General features: G+C 45.5%; 2 protein-coding genes across 2 annotated transcripts; both read right to left on the bottom strand.

Annotated features, from left to right (window-relative positions):
• Window positions 1-2328: 2328 nt before the first annotated feature.
• On the bottom strand, window positions 2329-9637 carry pks1 (polyketide synthase 1; the record flags this gene model as incomplete). The annotated part of the gene is made up of 7 exons (XM_079754602.1): window positions 2329-3624; window positions 3859-7818; window positions 8114-8295; window positions 8667-8870; window positions 8979-9139; window positions 9349-9502; window positions 9589-9637. 7 exons carry the CDS (start codon window positions 9635-9637, stop codon window positions 2329-2331), a joined length of 6006 nt encoding a protein of 2001 aa, XP_079610728.1.
• A 781-nt stretch (window positions 9638-10418) lies between these two features.
• LOC307088392 (ATP-dependent zinc metalloprotease YME1L1-like) lies at window positions 10419-23438 on the bottom strand. Its single transcript, XM_079754257.1, has 18 exons — window positions 23263-23438; window positions 22300-22431; window positions 21743-21911; window positions 20970-21062; window positions 20441-20550; window positions 19608-19758; window positions 18547-18630; window positions 18008-18181; window positions 15464-15616; window positions 14849-14981; window positions 14491-14553; window positions 14229-14341; window positions 13112-13267; window positions 12570-12721; window positions 12105-12231; window positions 11671-11744; window positions 11492-11578; window positions 10419-11378 (listed from the first exon to the last, which is right to left on the bottom strand). The coding sequence occupies exons 1-18, from the start codon at window positions 23284-23286 to the stop codon at window positions 11238-11240; spliced, it is 2136 nt and encodes a 711-aa protein (XP_079610383.1). The 5' UTR covers window positions 23287-23438; the 3' UTR covers window positions 10419-11237.
• Between the last annotated feature and the right edge of the window lie 257 nt (window positions 23439-23695).

Raw genomic sequence — 23695 nt, 5'->3', positions numbered from 1 at the left:
GCAATCAGTGCCATCATCAATAGTTTTCCGTAATCAGATTTATGATGTTGACAAAATAACATCATAAATCTGATGATGCTATTTTTCTTGAAAGAAAAAAGTGTTTCAAGGTTGATAACACAGGTGTTTTTATGATAACAGACATGGTTTATATTAAAATGTGATCAAATATCTAATAAAAATGTTATTATTATGATCGGAGTACAATTTTCTTTTTTTTATCATCACTATGAATATAAGAATATTATATTTCAATGCCACATATGTATATTTCCACACCACACAGTCGTGTAAAAGCCCTCCACTTGCTTCAAAGCCATATTGCTGTTACACTTTCTGCAACAGATTTATGGCTCAATGAAGAACTGTTCTCAAATAAAAAATATTTTTTCCTGTATAATCTACCACTTGACTTTGTCAAAGGTAAAAAATAGAACATTTAACCATAAAGTCTGTCATAGATTTTTGTGCTTGCTTGTTGATTTTGGTCCAAGACATTTATTTTTCCAAAACATTTTGTGTATCTTAACACAATCATTTATTCTTAGACCAATAAGATTATTAATAGAAATCACAAAATGTGTGTTGATGGTCAAGTCAGCATCGACCATCAATCAAATTATCACAATCAGAGAGAGCGAGGGACAGGCGGAGGGCGTGGGAAAGGGAAAGCGAGGGATGGAGAGAAAGGGGCGGAGAGAGAGGGGTAGAGGCCAATGGAGTGTATGGGGGGAAAAGAGAGACGGGGGGGGGGGTAGAGACCAATGGAGTGTATGGGGGGAAAAGAGAGACGGGGGGGGGTAAGGTGATGACAGAAGTGCATGCACCATGGAGCATGTCTAATAGTGGATGAAAGGCTCTTTACATTTCAATCTAAAGCCATTGCAATGTGCCTCCAGCATCCCACCTAGGCCACAGTGATATAGACCTACATGTTATCTTTTTCAGGCATCGTCTGTTCAATATTATAGCGTCTTGGCTCCCGAAGAACAGCAAGTGCTCAATTGAAAGAGATCTTGACTTTCTGACAATCCAATCAATGTATAGGGGGAAGGGGGATGGTGGGGCCATTTTGAAATAGAATATTAGGAACAATGGTACAAGCAGTGTTTTTACACCATCGGTGCCAACAAAAAGCACATTTAGTATTTTCTTTTTAATTATCTTGGCTACTCACTATATTGCATATAGTTTTAAAATGGTGTCTTTCACACCAATACCATTCATATAAACTAAAATGAACAGCGTAGAACATAGTTAGTTGAAAACACGCTTTGACACAGTTTTGAACATAACAACCTTGTTTGGGTCCCTTCAATGATAAGGCAATATTCAATTATTGTCATGCTGTTGTTACTGGAATTATTCAACATTAATAGCCAAGTCAATAAATTATCTTCTAATCTTCTAATCAGGAAAGGTGAGGGAGAGAGAGAGGGAATTATTCAACATTAAAAGCCAAGTCAATAAAATGTCTTCTAATTTTCTTATCAGGAAAGGCGAGGGTGAGAGAGAGAGGGAATTATTCAACATTAATAGCCAAGTCAATAAAATGTCTTGTCTTCTAATCAGGAAAGGCGGGGGAGAGAGGGAGATAGAAAGTGAGAGAGAGAGAGGGCGATATAGAGAGAGAGAGAGAGGGAGATAGAAAGAGAGAGAGGCAGATATGAAGAGAGCGAGAGAGAGAAAAAAAAATAGGGAGAGACATCAGGAGGAGAGCGAGCCATTGAGGGAGAGAGAGATTACGAGACTTTTATTTTTTTTTATAAAACTCTTCTTTTATTTTATCAATGAGGACCAACTCCTGCCAAACACAATAGTAATATTATTTAATTCTGATTTACGAAAAGGCTATGATCATGGCTGTGTGAATAAATCACAAACAAAAACACTAGCATAGCAGCATCATATGCTAATAAAAAGTGGGCCAGAATCAGTAGTTTCAGTACATGTCTTCAAGCACTCTACACAACACTAGAATTACTGTAGCTTACCAAAATAATCAATATAACAACATCTAATTGACAAGTATACAAAGCAATACAATAAACAGGACTTTTATCAAAGATTTAAATCATAACACAATACATATACAAATCAGTACAAATAACCAATCATTTCTGCTTATTCAAAAGGTTAGGGTTAGGGCAATTCATTCCAAGTCAAAAGTTGCTAGGTTTGATGCAAATGTCCAGTTTACCAGTAGTGATCCCTAAGCCAGAAGCTAACCCCTACCTGCTTCTTAAAGACATGTTTCTTAAATATTTCACTGCAAGTCACTTAGGATAAGCACTCTGGATTGGTTGGTACTCATTTGATTCCTCTTTCCTATGCACCATTACTCAAAATGGTTATCAGTGTCGTCAGTGTGCTTTTGGGATCCAGTATTCTCACGAGAGGAATGGTCACACCTGTATCTTGGAACAGCTGGTTCTGCAGAGTCATGGCCAGCATAGAGTCGATGCCCAGAGAACTCAGAGTCACATCATCGTCCAACTCATCCGTGAAAACATTGCTAATCTTGCTCAGCATGTTCCTCAAATTCTTGTGTAACAAAGACAAAGGTTGAAGCCTTGGCTCAATGGGCAGGTCGTCGGTCGGTTCAAACTCCAACAGATCTGCCAGGCGTTCTCTCAGGGAAGAGTTCTGGGAGAGAACGTGGCCTCTTAGAGTGCTGAAGTTGAACTTGCAGACCACCTGCTGTGGGTAATTAATCTGGAGACACTTCTCCAGAGATTTGTGAACCTCCATGACATCCATAATCTTCATCCCCTTGGTCTCCAGGAACCGTTGGAAGTGGTCTTTGTTCAAGAGGAGTCCCAGGTTCAATGGTCCCCAGTTGATGGACTGCCCTGCCAGTCCCAGGTTTCTCCGATAATGACAGAACATGTCCAGGAAGGAGTTTGCAGCTGAGTAGTTGCACTGCGAGGCGTTGCCGATGAAGGAGGATATGGAAGAGTAACACACAAAGTAGTCAAGTTTGTTATGTAGTGTAGCATAGTGAAGGTTGAGGACTCCATTCACTTTTGGCCTGAACACTTTTCGAAAGAGGGATTGGTCCAGGTTTTCAATTAGAGCATCGTGCAGAACAGCTGCACTGTGGAATACTCCTTTGATCGACCATGCAGGAAAACTCTGAACAATAGTTGTGATAGCTTCCTCTACCTGTGTAGAAAGAGAAACATCACATTGGATGCTCATGACAGTCATGCCACATCTCTTCTGGAGGGTTTCCATTTCTGTTTGCATTTCACTGGAGTTGTTTCTTCTGGATAGAGTTATGATACAACCTCCGCCCTGATGGGCGATGAATTTGACCGTCTCCAGTCCCAAGCCGGAGAGTCCTCCGGTGACGATGTAGATTCCGTTTTTCTTAAAGAGAGGGTCTGGTTTTGTAAGAAAAGGAATAACAGACAAGGGACAGTCCTGTGACATTGGGCCACCATGGTCCAAAGCCACCTCCTGAATGGTGCCAGTCGTGAAGTAGGACTCAACATCTTCACCGGTCTGACTATCTTGTGTCCCTGATAACTGAAATGTGGTCCTTTTAAGATCCATGTTATTCAAGCCTAGAGAGAGTAGCCAGTGAAATATCTTCCTTTTCTGTCGTTTGAGATTGGAACGCTGCAACACATGGGAAACATTTAGTTTGTACACATGAGTGTCTTCACTTTCCCATGAGAAGATGTTTTCTAATGCTGAAGACATTTGATCGTTACACACAAAGATCATATGGCTCTCCAAATTCGCCCCTGTTTTACAAATTCCACACCAAGACTGGTTATAAGGTGGCAGGAATACAAATGCATCGCAGCGATCGCTTTTCAGCAGGTCACTTGTGAACTGTGGCCTACAGACAATGCGCCACCCCGCCCTGTTAGCCGTCCAAACCAAAACCTCCAGCAAACTGGAGGCTGGTTTGGAGGAGATGATGGCCAACCTCGTCTGGTGTTTACCAAGGGGCGCAATTATTTCCAAGACCTCCCAGGCCAGAACAAAGTAGGACAAGCAGGGTGTCTCCCTCAGGAATCCGAGTGTCTCCGTGTCATAGCACGCTGCTTCGGGTATGACTACCTTGGACGTGGCGCCCACCGGATAGCAACATGCTACGTGGTCTCCCACTTTCAGCTTGTCTACCCGACTCCCTGTTGCGGTCACAATGCCGCTGAAATCCAAAGCAAGAAGTGTATGATTTTGGGAGGTGTGCTTGTTCCAATACATTGTCTCGCCAAAGTCTAGATGAAAAGTGCTTACAGGGAAGTAATCAGATGAATGTGTGCATACTTTGGTGAGCTGGACCTCCACTGACCTATCTTGGACTGGACTGGTTAGAGCCTCGGTAGGCATGGCAGACAAGTTTAGCATTCGATAAGGATCAGCTGTCATCAGGACAAAGTGCCTTGGAGGTACAGCACATGTGAATGTGGCATCACTTATGGGAGATCTTGCTATTCTTGTAAAAGAAGCATGACCCTGGCTGATCAGGACCTCCTGGTGTCTGCAGGTGTTTATGACGTGCACCAGGGTTTGAATGTCTTCACCGGACAGAGACGCCAGGTCAACTAGCTGGAAGGAGAGCTCTGTGACCTCAGCAGCACACGCTCTCAACATGCCAGAGAGTACAAAGCCGGGACTGATGTGGTCCACGGTTTTTTCTGCAGCTCTATAGGTTATGACCCGGACCGTGCAAGGGCGTTTTCTTTCCTTTAAGGCAAGAACCACCTCTCGGAACAGCTCACAGCAGCTCACCAAGGAGGACGATACATTCTCAGGGGAAAGATGACTGACATCCTGAGCTCCACACATGAATAAAACCTCCTCTAAATCGTCTTCAGTGTTCTGTGAGCGAAGAACAAGGTACTGAAGCTTGTTTGATAACCACTGCCCTTTGTTGGTAATGAAGGTTGATTCAGGATGTAGATATGGACTTAGAGCTTTAGCAACCCCTAAGTGGTCTTCAAATACCAGAGCCTTCTTTTGACGATTCAAGTCAAGCTCTTCAGTAGTCGAGATGATTTTGTTTTGGAAGAACAAGGTCTCCACAACATCGGCCCCATCGCTCAAAAAGGAAATCCTCACGTCCTTAAGTTCCACCAGCACTGCCCCATCTTTACGCGCAAAGCAACCACATACTTCAATGAAGTCTTGGGTTTCTTGAGTGGCTCTTAAGTAGATGAGCATTTCCTGCTGAAGTGGCGCTGATATGGCGATGCAACCCACAGTCGTGGGGAATCCCTGCCTGGGAGATTCGCCTTTGGTTGCTACTACTGCTGTCATTTGGAGGAAATAGTCCAACACCACTGGATGGAGGAAGAACTGCTGCAGCTGTGACGCAATCTCATCAGGAACCCAAACAGTTGTCACTGCTTCCTTGGACTGGGTTCCAAAATGCACTTCTTCGAGCTGTCTAAACACAAAACCATACTCAAACCCGGCTTGAGAAAGAAGCGAGTAGATCTCTTCTCTGTCGATGACTGATTTACACCTTTGCCGAATGACTCCAGGGTTAATGGTTTGTTCTTCTAGCAGCAGCTGGCTGGATGTCATGTGATATGTGCCTGATGCATGTGTTGCTGAAGAAGACACTACACGAAATGTACCCTCATTCTTCCGATGCTCCAGAGTTACTTGGATTGGTTGCAAGTTAGAGTTTAGCGCAAGTAGATTGTTAAAAGATAAACTAACAAGAAGTTTTGTGCTTGGTATCTTTGCCTTGCTCAGACTTTCCATTATTGAGGCAAAAGCGAGCTCAACATATAGTGATCCTGGTGCGATGGCAACACCATTGTTCTTATGTTGCCAAAGATAAGGGGAAGTCTCAGAGGAGATGTTGAACTTGTACTCTCTGTTATCTCCCTGGAGTGTTTCGGATACAAAGAGATGGTGAGAAAATATGGTTGATTCATTTTCTTTTCTTCTGGCTTTAAAGTGTAACTCTTTCTTCAAGTTATCGAACTGGTATACTGGAAACTCTGTGGGAAATGTCTCTCTACCACTATAAAACTGATGCCAGTCGACATGAAGACCCAGTTCGAATAGTCTGGACACTGTGGACCACATGGACTCAGAAGCTCTCTGTGGCTGAACTGATGTAAGGACCATAGTGTCCTCTCCGAGAGTCTCTAGAATGTTCCTCTGCAGAGCTCTGCGAGGTCCAATCTCCACAAAGACCAGCTGCCTTCTCGCTTGTTGTGTGTTTCTGGTCAAAGCTTTCAGGGTTTGTTCAAATAAAACCGGCTCCCTTATGTTCTTTACCCAGTAGCGGCCTGTGGTAAAATCTCCATCCGAACACTTGTCTCCAGTCACAGTGGAGTAAAGCTCACAGTCCATATGTCCTACAGCCAGACGGTTTATGTTTTGCTCAATGTCATCTAGAATGGGGTCCATCATGTGACTATGGTATGCAGCTTGGACATCCAAGATATGGAGGAAGAGGTTTGTGTCTGTTACCATGGCTTCCAGCCTCTTGTGGAGAGCCATAATGGCATCTGCATTGCCCGACAGAGTGCAGGACAGAGGACTGTTGAAAGCTGCAATACAAACCTTCCCAGAGTAGGCTGGGAGGATCTCCAAGACTTTGGCAACAGCCAGATTACTGATGACAAGCATTTTGCCTCCGGTGACTCTGCTCTGGAGAGAGGATCGGTAGTGCACCACTTTCACAGCCTCTTCCAGAGTAAGGAGCCCTGCATAGTGAGCTGCAGCAACCTCTCCGACAGAGTGTCCAAGCACCACGTCAGCCTTGATGCCCCAATGTTTCAGAAGACTGCCAATGCCAACTTGAACAGCAAAGAGCAGTGGTTGGATTACATCAGGTTTTGTGAAATCATCGTTGTCATCGTCATCTGTTATCTTTTGGTTGATGTTGATTTTTTTGAAACTCAGGAAGAGTTTTTCAACTTCTCTGACCTTCTCTCTGAACTTCGGCTCCTCTTCCAAGAGCTGCTTGCACATTCCCCGGTATGTGATTCCATTACCACAAAACACAAACACCACTCGTGTGTCCGGCTTGGTGGAGTAAGCCTTCTTGTTCTGTGCAGATGCAAGTTGTTGCTCTAAATCCAGAATTGAGGACACTAGGAAGACCTTCCTGTATTTGTGTTTATAATGACTTCTCCTGCAGGCTGAGGTATATAATAGGGAATTCAGGTCAATCGAACGATCTCTGGAAAGCCTCCGGGAAACATCTGCAATGGTCAGCATAAGTGATTTATCAGAGGCTGCAGAAATCACAAAGGGCTCTTTACCATGTATATTTATGGACTTTGGGATCCAGGTTTGTCTGTAGTCTTTTACAATTGCATGGGCGTTGGTGCCTCCAAACCCAAAGCTGTTGATCCCAGCCACTCTCACCGATGGTCCACTGGACTCCCACCTCTCTGGCTCTGTGGGGATCTTTATGTTTAGCGCGGCTGCGTCCACACTGCCGCTGTCCTCGGAGTAGAACACGGACGGGACAATGGTTTCATGCTTCATCATCAGGAGGACCTTGATGAGACCTGCCACTCCCGCGGCTGATTCTGTGTGTCCGATGTTGCTCTTTACTGAACCGATGCGAAGCGTCTCTGAGCCGGAAGGTTTGGCTTTTGCGATGGCGTTGGAGATGCTGCCCGCCTCTGTGGGGTCTCCGGCCGGGGTCCCGGTGCCGTGGGCCTCTATGTACTGGACCATCGCCAGGTCAGACTGGGAGTAGATCCTGCGCAGAAGCTCCTCTTGTTGACTCATCGAGGGTTTAGTGATGGGAGTGACAGAGCGGCCATCTTGGTTTACTGCAGTTTTGCTGATGATGCCCCAAATATTGTTGAAGTCTCTCAGAGCCTAGATAGAGAAAATCAACAGACAAAGCATTAAAGAGTCATATTTGTTCAATATTAGTTTACTACTAATATTTTAGCAGAAACTTCCAAAGTGACTTACAGTGAATTTCAGTAACAGTAAGAAATAGATGAATACAAACAGCAACCCTTTTAAAAAATATTATTACTGCAAGAAGGCCACAGCTAGTTGGAAACATTGGAAAGAAAAAGTCAGCAAAACTGCTTATTCTACCAGTGTGATTTTTTAGCAATCAATGTTTCTTAATAGATCTTTCAACATATAATAACATTCTCACATCTTTAAGGGGCTTCAGCAGGACCACTCCACAGCCCTCTCCTCTGCCGTAGCCGTCTGCTCTGCTGGAGAACGGCTTGCTGATACCGCCCGGTGAGATCATCTTGGCCTTGCTGAGTGCCACAAACATGCGTGGCTCGATGATACAGCTGACCCCTCCACACAGGGCCATCTCACAGTCTCCTGGAGGACGGATGGAGAACAGGTCATTGACGTGAGGTGAGGATGGTGTAGTGACCAGGGTGATTAACTCAAAGACAAAACATAGGGAGCTGAAAGTCGACCCATAGGCAGCAAGGTGAGCAAGATGCCCAGCCCCTGCCTGCTCCTTAAGTACATGTATCTGAATTCACTGGAAGTAGCTTTGGATAATAGCTTCTTCTGAGTGACTAAATAGTCATTCAATGGTAGTAATAACCAGTATTAAATTAACCAAGGACGCAGTTATATTATTAAGTGAAAGATGGGATTTCAATGTGAAGCTCTGGCAAATACCTCCATTTTAAAGGGGATGTATATCCTCAAACAGGGGGTTGACTGAATCGATCCTTCACCTTGCCGTATGCCCTGGCATGCTGTATGCAGCGCCACCAGCGAGGAGGAGCAGGCGCTGTCGATGGCGAAGGACGGCCCCGTGAGGTCAAAGGTGAAGGAGATCCTGTTGGCGGCGATGCTCATGGCCGCCCCCGTGGCGCTGTAATGGTTAACGGCGTCGGCGTCGTTGTTGACGATGGTCTCGTAGTCCCTATTCATAAGCCCTGTAACAATATAGTTTATATACACACGGCGCCGATTAGCATCTGGGTCACGTTACACCCGCCCCCCCTAAGGTACATGTTTCACAGTACATCGGGTTCACTGCTAACCTATATAGACGCCGGTCCTGCTTCCGCGGGCCGTCTCCAGGGGCGTTCCAGAGTCTTCTAAGGCCCTGAAGGCACACTGGAGCAGCAGCTTCTGCTGGGGGTCCATGCAGTCGGCCTCGGCTTCGGCCAGGCCAAAGAACCGGTGGTCAAACTCATTGAACCTGAAGGAGATCAATGTGTATCAATAGACAGATACTAACATTATTAATAAAAACAACATTCATTTATGGTGAGACGTGTATTCTGCTTTGGACTTGATGTTTACTTGACGTATCTCTACGAACCTTCAACTCCAGGTCTCTTGGGATAAAATCGCAGACTAAATCATAAAATAGGGAAAAGTTAATACGGCTTTAATGTATTTTCTTACCCGTCAATGAGAGCGGCTCTGGTGGTCTGTGTGCGACCAGGTCTGGTACCGTCAGGAGAGAACCAGCCCGTAGTGTCAAACCTCTCTTCTGGTATATCCATCACACAGTTCCTCCCCTCCAGAAGAACCTTCCAGAAAGTGTCCAGTCCTTCCCCTAAAACACAAAAAGCATAGTTAAGAGTTAGGTTCATGCTTTCAGACTACATATACACTTGAAACAATAAGTATTACTTCACTCACCGCCAGGGAAGTTGCATCCGATGCCAACCACAGCAATTTCCTCCTCCATTTTGTCATCGAGTTGTGTTTCAGTTGGACCTGACAGCAACCCGTTCTCAGAATGGTTCACTGCCTGTCTGCTCTAGTTATCCTGCCTTCGTACCACCTCTTTATATTCTCTGTGGCTTGTATCCATCTCAAACTACAGACCGCCTGAAGGCGCAGCAACAATAGAGATCTTGTCAGATCTTCATTAGGAACTTAATACACTAATTGGAGGTTAAATGGCTGGTTTGGTACAAGGAGATAATGCAGGGTTTGTCGTGTCGCTGTCGGGGCGGAGAGAAAGGCTTTAATTATCCTCTTCCTTTCCCACGTTATTCTAACCCTGTTTCTGATCATTACGTTTCATGAAACAATGTATATAAGGCTGCTTACCAAGGTTCTACAAATCCTTAACGGAGCTGACACTTATTCAAAACTTATGAAGTTATGTACGCAACTTACTTTAAATGTAAATCTCCATCTTCAGGTATAAGGTTACTCTGCAATAAAAAATTAAACATAAAAACAATATAATTATTCTGCAATTGCTTTAAAGTTCTGGAAAATGTAGAGATTAAAAGACAAAAAGGGAATTAAAAGATTCCTTTTAAGTTCCTTGCAGGAAAGGTGCATAGCTCAGTCAAGACAGGTCCTAGTGGTTTCTGTTGGAATTTCTTCTTAAGGGAAGGTTAGTTGTTCGCCGGTTGTGAATGTGCATGGATATCGTCTTCACATTATGAATGACCTGCAGGAAGAGGAAGTCATCTTGACACAATGACATCATACAAATTACATGACTTTCAATGCATGTTTAAAAACCTTTATTGATATTCGACACAGCACCTTGTTTCCTATTTTAGGAGACAAAAACAAGCACAGGGCCGATTCCTATCCACGCAGGTACAGTATATACACCCCTTCCCAACCAGCTTTGGGTAGCTGCACACGATGCAAGAAGGAGAAAAATAAAAGACACACTTTGGGCACGTATAAATACAAAGGACAATCGAATAACACAGCAGATGCTGCTGAACCGAGGAAAATAAAACACTAACTAAAATATGAAGGTGACAAGTAGAGTCAAATTTTTGCTGCAGCTATTTGGTAAAACACGTTCTTTAACTTCTAAAAATATGGTGGCATGTCGACAATCATTGGACTGGCAAGATAACATTGGTTTACAGTCTATATATTAACATAATGTAAATTGTTTAAGGTTTACACATAACTGACAATTTCAGTTGTTAACCAAAACAAGTGTTCGTCTTCCAAGTTGCCATTAAAGGACGCCCATTGGACCACCAGCTGTAAGGTTCATCAATGGCTGATCATTACGAGCCGTTTCAGAATCCATCCACTAGAGACATCACATGTGGGCGTGTCCACCCAAAGAGATGCTGGGTAGATTTCAAAATTGCTTGTAATGACGAACCAACATCACACCTGGTGGTAAAATGAGGGCCCACTTTAATCAAAGTTCCAGAATAAAACATGATAATAATAATAATAATCTGTTAGGTTATCTCCGACAACAGAAATAGAAATAAAATAAAAAAACTGACTAAAGACCATGTAGCACAGGGGATGATTCCATACAAGGAAACAGTGTGTGTGTTGGGGGGGGTTCAGTGCTCCAGCACCTTTCCCTCCAGGACCAGCCGGATCTCCTTGGCGTCGAGGGTCTCGTGGCGGAGCAGCGCCCCCGCCAGGTTCTCGTGCTCCTGGCTGTAGGTCTTCAGGAGGGTCCTGGCCCTCTCGTACGAGTCCTGGAGGCCAAGAGAAGACAGAGATTTATTCATGTGTTACGACTCTTCATATTGCCTCAGTGCTGGCAGCGGGGTCCGCCATAACCATGGCAACCACCGAACGGTAGGCCCACCTTCAGAAGGACGCGCACTTCCTGTTCCACGGCGGCCTGGGTCTCAGGGCTCTGCTTGGTCAGGTCGTTGTAGGTCATGACCCCCAGCTGAAGGACCACAGGCGGAGGTTTAGTCTCTTAAGTTACATTAACACATCAACCCCCCCCCATTCCTGTCTGACACACAGAGCTCCGCTCACCTTGTTACTCATCCCAAAGCGGGTCACCATCATCTTGGCTATTTTGGTGGCGCCGTCAAAGTCACTGGAAGCACCTGGAACACACACACACACACACACACACACACACACACACACACACACACACACACACACACACACACACACACACACACACGGGTTAAACATGCTTTGGATAGCTGCACAAGATGCAAGAAGGAGGAAAATAAAATATATACTGACAAATCTGTATCATGAATTCGCTATTAGTAATCAAAGCGAAAGCGACTTCGAGTGGGTCAAGTACAAGTCATGAAGGGACAGGTAGGGGCTAGGGCGTCCTGCGCCAGGATGCCTACGGGTGAGGCTGCAGACCAACCAAAAGAGGTGTCCCTGGCCTGCTAGCCACTGTGGAGCTGGGCATCTAAACGGGCTAACGACACAGTGCGGCGTACCCGTGGTGATGTACTCGTCTCCGAAGATGAGCTCCTCGGCCACGCGGCCCCCCATGCTGACGTCCATCTGGGCCAGGAGCTGGGCCCGCGTCTCGCTCCACCGGTCGTTCTCCGGCAGCATGGACACCTGGCAGGGTGAGAGAGGCAGGATTTTGGATTAAAAATGATTTAATTAATTGCAATACTGTTAACACACAAAGGTTAAATCAAGACAAATAGATAAAAAATTATTAAAACATAAAAAAATATATTTTTGGATTTTTTTGGGGGGATTCTTACATTAATTAATTATTCCCGCCTCCCCATTACTTCACAGAATCCCTGCTCATTGGGCACCTATTAGCCACTTATATCACATGTTGAGAAGGACGTTGCTCTGAGAAGTGGTGTGGTGTGTGTATGCGTGTTGGCTTTCTACTATCCGTCAACCCCAGGTGAGAGGCGGGGAACAGGAAGTGGCCGTACGTGTCCGAGGGTGGGTCCGCGGGGCATGATGGTGGCCTTGTTGATGGGCATGGCGTCCTTGGTGTAGTACGCCACGACGGCGTGCCCCGACTCGTGGTAGGCCGTGATCTCCTTGTTCTTCTTGTCGATGTCCACGCTGCGCCTCTCCGGACCTGGGCCAGGAAGAGGATACGAGTTCACCGTCTTTGAAGATGGACTTTATCTTTTATTGAGGTCATTTAACGAACATGTAGATCATGAAGACTTTTTGTATAACCTTACACAGAATACTATTCTAAATATTCCAACATAAGCTAATTATTTGAATACAAAACATTTACATCTTTTTGGGCCCCACAGAGGGTGTTTGTGCATGTGTCTGCGCCTGTGTGCGTGCGTGCGTGCGTGCATTCGCTCCTGCATGTGTGTGGGTGCGTGCGTCTGCGCCTTCGTACGCGTATGCGTAAGTCTGCGTACATGGTGTGCGTGTGGGTGCACCTGCAAACGCGTTTGTGTGTGTGCCGTTGTGCGTACGTCCCTGCGTCTGTGTGCGTCCTCCTCACCCATGAGGATCTTGTCCTTGGCGAACTCCAGCTCCCTCATGGTGACGCGCTCCTTCAGGTCCACGGCGGCCTTCAGCGCCGCCTGGTTCACCAGGTTCTCCAGCTCCGCCCCCGTGAAGCCCACCGTGCCGCGCGCTATGATCCCCGCCTCTACCGCTGGGGGGATGGGAGGGAGGAGGGGCGAGGAGGAGGAAGGGGAGACAAGAGGGTGAGGGAGAGGAAAGAGGGCAGGAGGAGGAGGAAGGGGGAGAGAAGAGGAGAGAGGGCAGGAGGAGAGAAGAGGGTAGGGGAGAGGAGAGAGGGCAGGAGGAGGAGAGAAGAGGGTAGGGGAGAGGAGAGAGGGCAGGAGGAGGAGGAAGGGGAGAGGAAAGAGGGCAGGAGGAGGAGGAAGGGGGAGAGAAGAGGGTAGGGGAGAGGAGAGAGGGCAGGAGGAGGAGGAAGGGGGAGAGAAGAGGAGAGAGGGCAGGAGGAGGAGGAAGGGGAGACAAGAGGGTGAGGGAGAGGAAAGAGGGCAGGAGGAGGAGGAAGGGGGAGAGAAGAGGGTAGAGGAGAGGAGAGAGGAGAGAGGGCAGGAGGAGGAAGGGGAACGAAGAGGGTTGGGGAGAGGAGGGAGGATGAAAGGGAGATAAGAGGGTGGGGGGAGGAGAGGAGGGGAGGGAGGGAGGAAGGGAGCAGAAGACAAAGAGATGTTGGAGCAGTTTGTTGGGGCAGTGATGGAGGACAGTTCCGGTCTTTAACTCCGGAGGAGGAAGGACAGAAGTTTTAGATCCGAGGGATAAGACTCGCGAGAACATGCTGGAGGCTTCTACACTTAGAGACAGGCGTTCTCATTGGCTTGCCTTTGTGGCTTTTTCCTATCAGGGTAAATCAATCTTTACTTTTTTTAATTAAACATTAAACAACAACACATGAACTGTTAATAAAATAAGTCAAAAATTAATATTTGTACAAAGAAACTCCAGAAGCTTAACGTCCCTTACCATTTGTACTTAAAATTCCTGTTACAAAAACTAAACTAGGAGGACCAGCAGACTTATTTTCTATGTCACGAGTTTGACTCGTGATAGTCAGCACTGCCATGTGTTTAGGAGCTAAGCTAACTAGCGGTGAGGCCTACCAGGGTCCACCTTGATCTTGGACAGATACCAGTTGAGGATCTCCGTGCGACCTTTGACATCGGGTCGGGGGACGGTGACCTGCATGTCGAAGCGCCCGGGCCTCACCAGAGCACTGTCACACAAAAAGGTTACAATAAAGTTAGGGTATTACAAAATACCTCCCATTTTAGCATCAACATGGAGATCCACTGCAATGCAAATGAACAGTATATGATATATTTAAATCATACTTTATAAAGGAAGCATAAAATCAAACCATACCTATCCAAAGCTTCTGCAAAATTTGTAGCACCGATAACAATGACTCCTTCGTTTGGTTTGAACCTGGAAAGAAAAACATCGGAGATTAGATGGGATATTATTACATATATTATTTAATAAAAGTTCTACATTTTTCATAGATAAATACATAGAACATTTTTAAATGCAATGCACATTAACTATCAGTAGACCAAATGAGACCGTCTGAGGACCATATGATACCATGTGTCTCTAGCACTTTGGGGTCATTGAGTTGATGTTAAGTGTGTTATAAATAAAATGTCTCGATATTATTATTATTATTATTATTATTATGTGTGGAGAATGTCAGAGTCTGTGAGACAGTGTGAGGACCTACCCGTCCATCTCAGCCAGCAGCTGGTTGATGGTCTGTCTGGAGTAGGGGTGCATGGGGGACTCAATCCTCTTCCCCCCCACACTGTCCAGCTCATCGATGAAGATCACACACGGGGCGCTTGCCTTTGCCTCCTCTGCAGAGAACAAGGACATCAGCGTGGTTACTATCAGATTGCATCCCTGCTCAGGCTCCAATAGCATGAGATAGCATAGCATAAAGATAGCCACATAGCAAAGACATTGCCTCCTTAGCATCAAGATAGTAGGTCTTAAAGATAGCCACAGAGCACGGAGATGGTCGCATAGCATTGAAATTGCATAGCAACATGATAGCACAGCATCAGGTAGACACAATCGAATGTGGAACCGGCCTGACCGGAACCAAGTAGACATGTTCAATATAGGGCCGAAAGGTTCTGGGTTCGAAGCCAAGCCAGCAATCTACCTGTAGACGTCTCGAGCAAGGTTGCCTTACCATCTGGCCAAGCGTCTTTAGATAAATGTGTGTGCTAAATTACTAAAACGTCAAAGAAACAGTACAAACTACTAATCTGTTGAACAAGGAAAGTACCAACGTATTCATTGTCTTTCAAACAGAACAGGGTGCTGAACTCACTGAAGAGGTTCCTGATGCGGCTGGCGCCCACGCCCACAAACATCTCGTCGAACTCCGACCCCGAGGCGTAGTAGAAGGGGACGTCGGCCTCCCCGGCCACGGCGCGCGCCAACAGGGTCTTCCCGGTGCCCGGGGGCCCCACCAGCAGGATGCCTGAGGACAGGGGCCACAGTTAGTCCCCGGGGACCTCATCACAGGCAGACCCATAGGGGGGGGGAATGGACTCCACACATACAGTGGGGCAAAAAAGTATTTAGTCAGCCACCAATTGTGCAAGTTCTCCCACTTAAAAAGATGAGAGAGGCCTGTAATTTTCATCATAGGTATACCTCAGCTATGAGAGACAAAATAAAAATAAAAAAATCTAGAAAATCACATTGTCTGATTTTTAAAGAATTTAGTTGCAAATTATGGTGGAAAATAAGTATTTGGTCAATAACAAAAGGTCATCTCAATACTTTGCTACATGCCCTTTGTTGGCAATGACAGAGGTCAAACGTTTTCTGTAAGTCTTTACAAGGTTTTCACACACTGCTGCTGGTATTTTGGCCTATTCCTCCATGCAGATCTCCTCTAGAGCAGTGATGTTTTTGGGCCTTTGCTGGGCAACACAGACTTTCAACTCCCTCCAAAGATTTTCTATGGGGTTGAGATCTGGAGACTGGCTAGGCCACTCCAGGACCTTGAAATGCTTCTTAAGAAGCCACTCCTTCGTTGCCCGGGCGGTGTGTTTGGGGTCATTGTCATGCTGAAAGACCCAGCCACGTTTCATCTTCAGTGCCCTTGCTGATGGAAGGTTTTCATTCAAAATCTCACGATACATGGCCCCATTCATTCTTTCCGTCACACAGATCAGACGTCCTGGCCCCTTGGCAGAAAAACAGCCCCAAAGCATGATGTTTCCACCCCCATGCTTCACTGTAGGTATGGTGTTCTTTGGATGCAACTCAGCATTCTTTCTCCTCCAAACACGACGAGTTGAGTTTTTACCAAAAAGTTATATTTTGGTTTCATCTGACCATATGACATTCTCCCAATCCTGTTCTGGATCATCCAGATGCTCTCTAGGAAACTTCAAACGGGCCCGTACATGCACTGGCTTTAGCAGGGGGACACGTCTGGCACTGCAGGATTTGAGTCCCTGGCGGCGTAGTGTGTTAGTGATGGTAGCCTTTGTTACTTTGGTCCCAGCTCTCTGGAGGTCATTCACTAGGTCCCCCCTCGTGGTTCTGGGATTTTTGTTCACCGTTCTTGTGATCATTTTGACCCCACAGGGTGAGATCTTGCGTGGAGCCCCAGATCGAGGGAGATTATCAGTGGTCTTGTATGCATTCCATTTCCTAATAATTGCTCCCACAGTTGATTTCTTCACACCAAGCTGCTTACCTATTGCAGATTCAGACTTCCCAGCCTGGTGCAGGTCTACAATTGTGTTTCTGGTGTCCTTTGACAGCTCTTTGGTCTTGGTCATAGAGGAGTTTGGAGTGTGACTGTTTGAGGTTGTGGACAGGTGTCTTTTATACTGATAAGGAGTTCAAACAGGTGCCATTAATACAGGTAACAAGTGGAGGACAGAGGAGCCTCTTAAAGAAGAAGTTACAGGTCTGTGACAGCCAGAAATCTTGCTGGTTTGTAGGTGACCAAATACTTATTTTCCACCATAATTTGCAATTAAATTCTTAAAAAAATCAGACAATGTGATTTTCTGGATTTTTTTTTTTCATTTTGTCTCTCATAGCTGAGGTTTACCTATGATGAAAATTACAGGCCTCTCTCGTCTTTTTAAGTGGGAGAACTTGCACAATTGGTGGCTGACTAAATACTTTTTTGCCCCACTGTATGTGTTAGGCGCGTTCATTTGTTTTAGTGGCGACATCAGGAACAAAAGCAAAAAACATCAGTCCATTTATTTTGGACATAGGATTTCACTGTGTTCCGTTTTCTGCATTTTTCTCGTTGTTTTCAAATAATGTTATATGGGATATATTGTCTGGTTTGAGTAGACAATGGATGTATGCACCACTGATCGCACATTGCTAATATAAAATATGAGTAATTTACGCTGGTATGTATTATGAATTGCAAGGCAGGTCGCACACCAGACGAACCACGGAGCAACGCGTGGAAGATACATATACATATACTCAATATAATGTGTGACTCTGAGGACATACACATGAGGGTCCCCAGCCTCAATTTGGTGTCGGGGGTGTGTGGAGTGTGTTTGGAGGATGGCTGATTTAAGCAGCCTCGCCAGGCCCAGGTCAGAGTGATTGGACTCCTTCATATCAACATATAGCACCAGGCCATGTATTGTTGTCTATACAAACTATACAATTGACCGGTTTTCCAACATCATCATCATACTGCATGTCGGGAAGAGTCCAGTAAAAGTCCCCTTGGTGGCATGCAGCATTGTCTTTGTTGCAGTTGTATGTTAGCGGAGGGGCTGGGTGGTATTTGAAGTCAGCATTCAAATCTCCTCTCCCCTAACTATGGGCCGCTTGCCTCCCCCCAGCGCGGTGCCCTTCTGGGGGCTCCTACCTTTGGGCAGCTTGCCCCCCAGAACGGTGAACTTCTGGGGGTTCCTGAGGAACTCCACGACATCCTGCAGCTCGTTCTTGGCCTCATCCACGCCCTTCACGTGGTCAAAGGTCACGTTCTTCATCTGGACCGGGTCCACGGCCGAGTCCAGGCCCGAGGTGGCTCGGAACCTCACTGTGAACCAATCCACACGGTAGTGCTTTAAGCAGTGGGAACACAGACCTCCCGCCATATGAACACAGACGCACACGAACAAAATTGTTCTTGCATAACCGGTCATCTCTTTAGTCAGATAGTTCTTAATTAAAACCCATAACAAACATTACCAATGCCTTTAAAGAGAAAGGAAAATGTATGCAAACTGTAAGGAATGGGACTAATCACCTCCGTGATCCACAGAACTAAGGATTTTACTCTTTAAAAACACAATTCAGTCAAAAAAATAATAATATGCGTGTTAGATGAGTGTTGAATCATTTCTTAATCCTAGAAATGAATGAAGGCTGAACCAAAACCTGTATCAGAAAAGGAGTGTTTACCGGAGAGGAAGGGCGACCTGAACAGACCGTACAGGCCCGCCCCCAGCAGCACCAACAAGATCAACCGGGTCCGCCGCACCGATTCTGGAGCACACAAGCACACAGTGAGGAACTTAGGACAGACCCACAACCCACTACCGCTGCCTAGTGGAGACGTAGAGCAACTGCACATTTTATCACTGCTTATTCCAGTGCTCAGCACCTGTTGCATGGGATGAATACATCTCTTACATCATCCCGTAAATCACTTAAAAATAATACATGGAATATATTTATTTTTTTGTCCGTTTAAAAAAAGGTAAGCAATTGTGTTTCAACTATTGCCAATCAATTAATTAATAAAAATGTGATCTGCTCCAATATCTTTATTAAGGCAACCGGCTTTAAACTAAGTTGGGAAAGAAATAAAGAAAAAATATAGACCTGTGTTTAACACACACAAAAGACAGAGAGCCAGAGAGAGAGACAGACAGAGAGACAGAGACAGACAGAGACAGACAGAGGGACAGAGACAGACAGAGAGACAGAGACAGAGACAGACAGAGAGACAGAGAGACAGAGACACAGAGACAGACAGAGAACAGAGACAGACAGACAGAGACAGACAGACAGAGACAGACAGAGCTAGAGAGAGAGTCAGAGAGAGAGACAGACAGAGAGACAGACAGACAGAGAGACAGAGACAGACAGAGACAGACAGAGAGAGAGAAACAGACAGAGAGACAGAGACAGACAGAGGGACAGAGACAGACAGAGAGAGCCAGAGAGAGAGACAGAGAGACAGAGACAGACAGAGAGACAGACAGAGGGACAGAGACAGAGAGACAGCGACAGACAGAGAGACAGAGACAGACAGGGACAGAGACAGACAGAGACAGACAGAGAGACAGAGACAGACAGAGACAGACAGACAGACAGACAGAGACAGAGACAGACAGAGAGACAGAGACATACAGAGAGACAGAGACAGACAGAGAGACAGAGACAGTGATAGAGACAGACAGAGACAGACAGAGAGACAGAGACAGACAGAGAGATAGAGACAGAGAGGTCTCCAGTACCTGGAGTCCTCTGGGAGTAGGCCTGGGACTTCATGAAGCCCTCGGTGAAGCCCGTCTTAAAGGCCTCCTGCTGGGCCTCAGGGAGGTTCTTCTGCTTCATCAGCTGGTCCAAAGTCTGGGCCTCCGTGCCCTTCTCTCTGCCCAGGAGACTCTGGAGGACACAGAGTTCCCGCTATGAGCTTGCTATTCACATGCTGTTAACGTAGCATGTTAATGCCTGCCTACAGGGGTCTGGTCTTTTATTGTTTTTCAAGTTGACCGGCCTACTTGTACAAACAATAACTTTGTTCATACAAAACTTCAACAAATATTGTATCAAATTGTTCCAAAAGCTTTGGGGACAATAGAGCCCAGAACTACGCCTACACTCTGTTGTATAGCCATCCTGCCATGTAAGAAAAAAGAAAAAAGCTTACAAGATGCATGCTTGTGTCTGATTTAGAAAACTACTTTTCCAGAGAAGATGAAATTGAAAGAAAAGTATTTTAGCTGGGAAACCTTCTCTCGTTCGACCCCTACCTCAGCACTTAATTCAACAAGCACAAACCAAAGCAACTCCTCCCATGGCAGTAATCCCAGACTATGCGTGTGTCGAGTCCCTGCAGGACTCTAAACGGGGGGGGAGTCTATGGGGTATTTTTGGGGAGGCTATGAGGTGTTTATGGGGAGTTATTATGTGTAATTTAATGGGGGATGGATTCATGGAGATTTAAATGATGTATAAATGGGTGGACAACGAAAAACGACAGTTTGTTATTATCCTGTAACCATGACAAAACTAAACTGATAAAAAAAACAGATTAACTGAACTGAACTGAACTAGGGACCCTCACCTTCATGAAGGCTGGGGTGTAGCTCTCCGGCTCTGTCGGGGCCTGGTAGGCGGGGTCCCTCCGCCTGGTGCTCGACTTCAGGGTCTTGAACCCACGACTCTGGACGCCTGCTGTGGGACAGACCGGAGGCAGGAGGATAAGGGTTAAAAACAGCTGGCATGACGATCCTAGTTACCATTACTTATCGGCCATTTAGTAAACCTCTTCATCCAAAGTCATCCAGACTGAGTTTCTCTCAGACACACGTCACTAAGGTAATAGCTGGATTAGGCATCTTGCTCAAGGGCACCTGTGGGCTTGGTGGTTGATTGTTCTGCTGTGTATCACAAACACATAATGCTTATAATTATAACAAACACACACACACACACACACACACACACACACACACACACACACACACACACACACACACACACACACACACACAGTATATACATATATACAAACAAACAAGGACTAATAATTTGAGTGCTGTCCAAAACAAATCCAGTACAATGACAATGGGACTAAATGTTTGTACTGCTACCTGGTAAATACTCCAGCTGTGTGCAGAGTGACTGCAGAGGGCTGTGCTGTTGTCTGTGGAATACCGCCGAGCCAGCCGTTCTCTGAGTAAACCCTTTAGGACAACAACAACAACAACATCATCATCATCATCATCGCAGGCCGCCTCCATACAGCTCTTTACTGGAAACTATGGCCACTCAAAGCACATCGCTTTTGATCCAGGAGAATGTAAAATCCAGGAGTGAAATCGTATGTTTTTGCCAGTCTCCACCATACAGTTTGAATATTCCACTCTGCTCCCATCCATGCATTCTTCTCATAGCGTCAAAGTGCCTATTAGTATAATCTTCAACGTCACCATAAAGAGACACTGAGGTGTTTGTGGACATGTAGAGCTTGTCTGGGTTGCTGTGGACTGTACCGTCCGAGGGATGGTTAAGCTTCTCCAGCACTTATAATTGATGCCACAGAATGTATTGATGAGCCGATGTTTTGAGCTCTTTCACTGTGGATTTGATGTTTGGACAACTATAGTACACTGCTATGGTGTGTTTGGATGGTGAAGCTCCATCTGAGCAGCGATTTATTTTGATGTCCGAGTGAGGGTTAAGCGTCTCAGGCTTATCGTGTATGGTCAAGGTGTATGTTGCATTTCATATACAACATCGCTCATTATAAAGCTTGAACGGAATCACTGTACTAAAAAAGTATCACAGTTTCCAGAGGTCAGAACCATGGGTTAAGAACACACACCTCTCGAGATGCAATCCAACCAAGCGGCCTGGTACTCACCGTGCTTGTTGTGGAAGAAGGATTTGGCGGAAGCGTGAGAGGTCCTCCATGGGGAAGAGCAGGAGGGGGCCTCCAACGGCCCCAGGCAGGGCAGTAACCTGCTGACCAGCTCCTCCAGCTGACCAGCCCCGAACTCAGACAGACCCACATCCCTCAGGCTCACACTGGGCTGGAGAGAGACACAGACACACAATACTAAGTACTACGATACCTTGTTATATTAAATCACCACCCATCACCCACACGTAAATTACGGGAAAATTTTTGACCCAACTAGCAATGTATTTTACGCGCCCATCTTCACCAAGTAGATCAATATGCATTAGCACCTAGTACAGTCTGGCCAGCAGAAAACATTGCACCTCTCCACTACAATAAACTAAATGCTCATGAAAACAAATGTTCAATTATCAGCCAACTGAGCCATCCAGAGTCCAACACAATATGGATAGTATAACGGTCCTGCCTCGGCTATTGACAGTTTGTTTAGGAAGCTTGGCTTGGCATACCAGGAGTTTTGGAATGTAATAGTCACTGTTTACATGCTGTCCACTTACATCTCTCGGCAGGAGGTCATTCTCCGGAGCTGGGACACTCTGCAGGTTCTGCACAGACGCTGTGACCGCCGAACTAGCCGCACTCTTCAGGGAATGGATCGCATTGGCGAGCTGGCTCAGGGGCAATATCATCTGGGGAGAGGGGTATTGAAATATGCATGTAATGGCAGAGGATATGATAAATGTACACACCATCTTCCATTCATGGAACTGCTATGAGGTCTTTTAAGGACAGCAGGGCAGGCGAGGTATGTCTAGGTTTCAACAGTTAATAGAGCAATGTGAGGGTATGTCTAGGTTTCACAAGTCAATAGAGCAATAGGAGGGAGTGGTAGCAACATGCTGTAGGTGACTGACGCTATGTAACGCTCTGTTCATGTAACGTGAGGCATGTCTAGGTTTCACCAGTCAATAGAGCAATATGAGGTAGTAGTATTAACACGCTGTAGGTGACTGACGCTATGTAACGCTCTGTTCATGTAACGTGAGGCATGTCTAGGTTTCACAAGTCAATAGAGCAATACGAGGTAGTATCAACATGCTGTAGGTGACTGACGCTATGTAACGCTCTGTTCATGTAACGTGAGGTATGTCTATGTTTCCCCAGTCAATATAGCAATATGAGGCAGTAGTGGCGACACGCTGTAGGTGACTGACGCTATGTAACCCACTGTTCATTTAACGTAAGGTATGAGGCAGTAGTAGCGACACGCTGTAGGTGACTGACGCTATGTAACGCGAGGTATGCGTGACGTAATAGATCAAGCTACAAATATGAACAAAGCTATAAAGCGCTCCCATCCAAAGCAACGCTAAAGTTGAATGTAAAACGTGAAAATACAGACATGTATACAATCAATGGAACTATTGTTTGGTTGTAAAGCGAATGTATTATTACAGATAAAGATATGTGTGCATCTAGATAGCTGTCAAGCCGGCCGGCTAACTAGCTGTTAGCATTACCTGTTGTGGCGAAATCGAAAACATGGTTCCTCCGCAACACGGTGGATGTTGATGGTTATGGTATGAGAACAAAGCCCTCCGGACACAGGACTATGTCCCAGGTGAAGGTCCTTTGGTTCGCCTTGTTTTTATTACACAACTTTCCAGTGTCGATTAAAAGGGCTTCTTCGTTAAGGTCAAAGAGCCTACAAATTGACGCAAGCGGGTATCACTACCGGGTCATCTGGCGTAATTCAGATTAAAATTTGTATACAAACGTTGCGTTTGAAATATATTTTGCTGTACAATTTTTTTGTAGTAGTAATACATTTCATTTTTGTTCTATTCCAAGTAAGAATATAAATATTTTAAGGACATAAGTTGTATAAAGGACTATTTTACTGCCTGAACATATTATATATTTTTAAAAATATATATATAGTTGAATATTGTA

The sequence above is a fragment of the Pollachius pollachius genome, assembly GCF_949987615.1.
Source record: "Pollachius pollachius genome assembly, chromosome: 17".
NCBI classification, from domain to species: Eukaryota; Metazoa; Chordata; class Actinopteri; order Gadiformes; family Gadidae; genus Pollachius; species Pollachius pollachius.
Note: the sequence above shows the minus strand (reverse complement) of the source record. Positions and strands in the feature narration are given on the sequence as shown.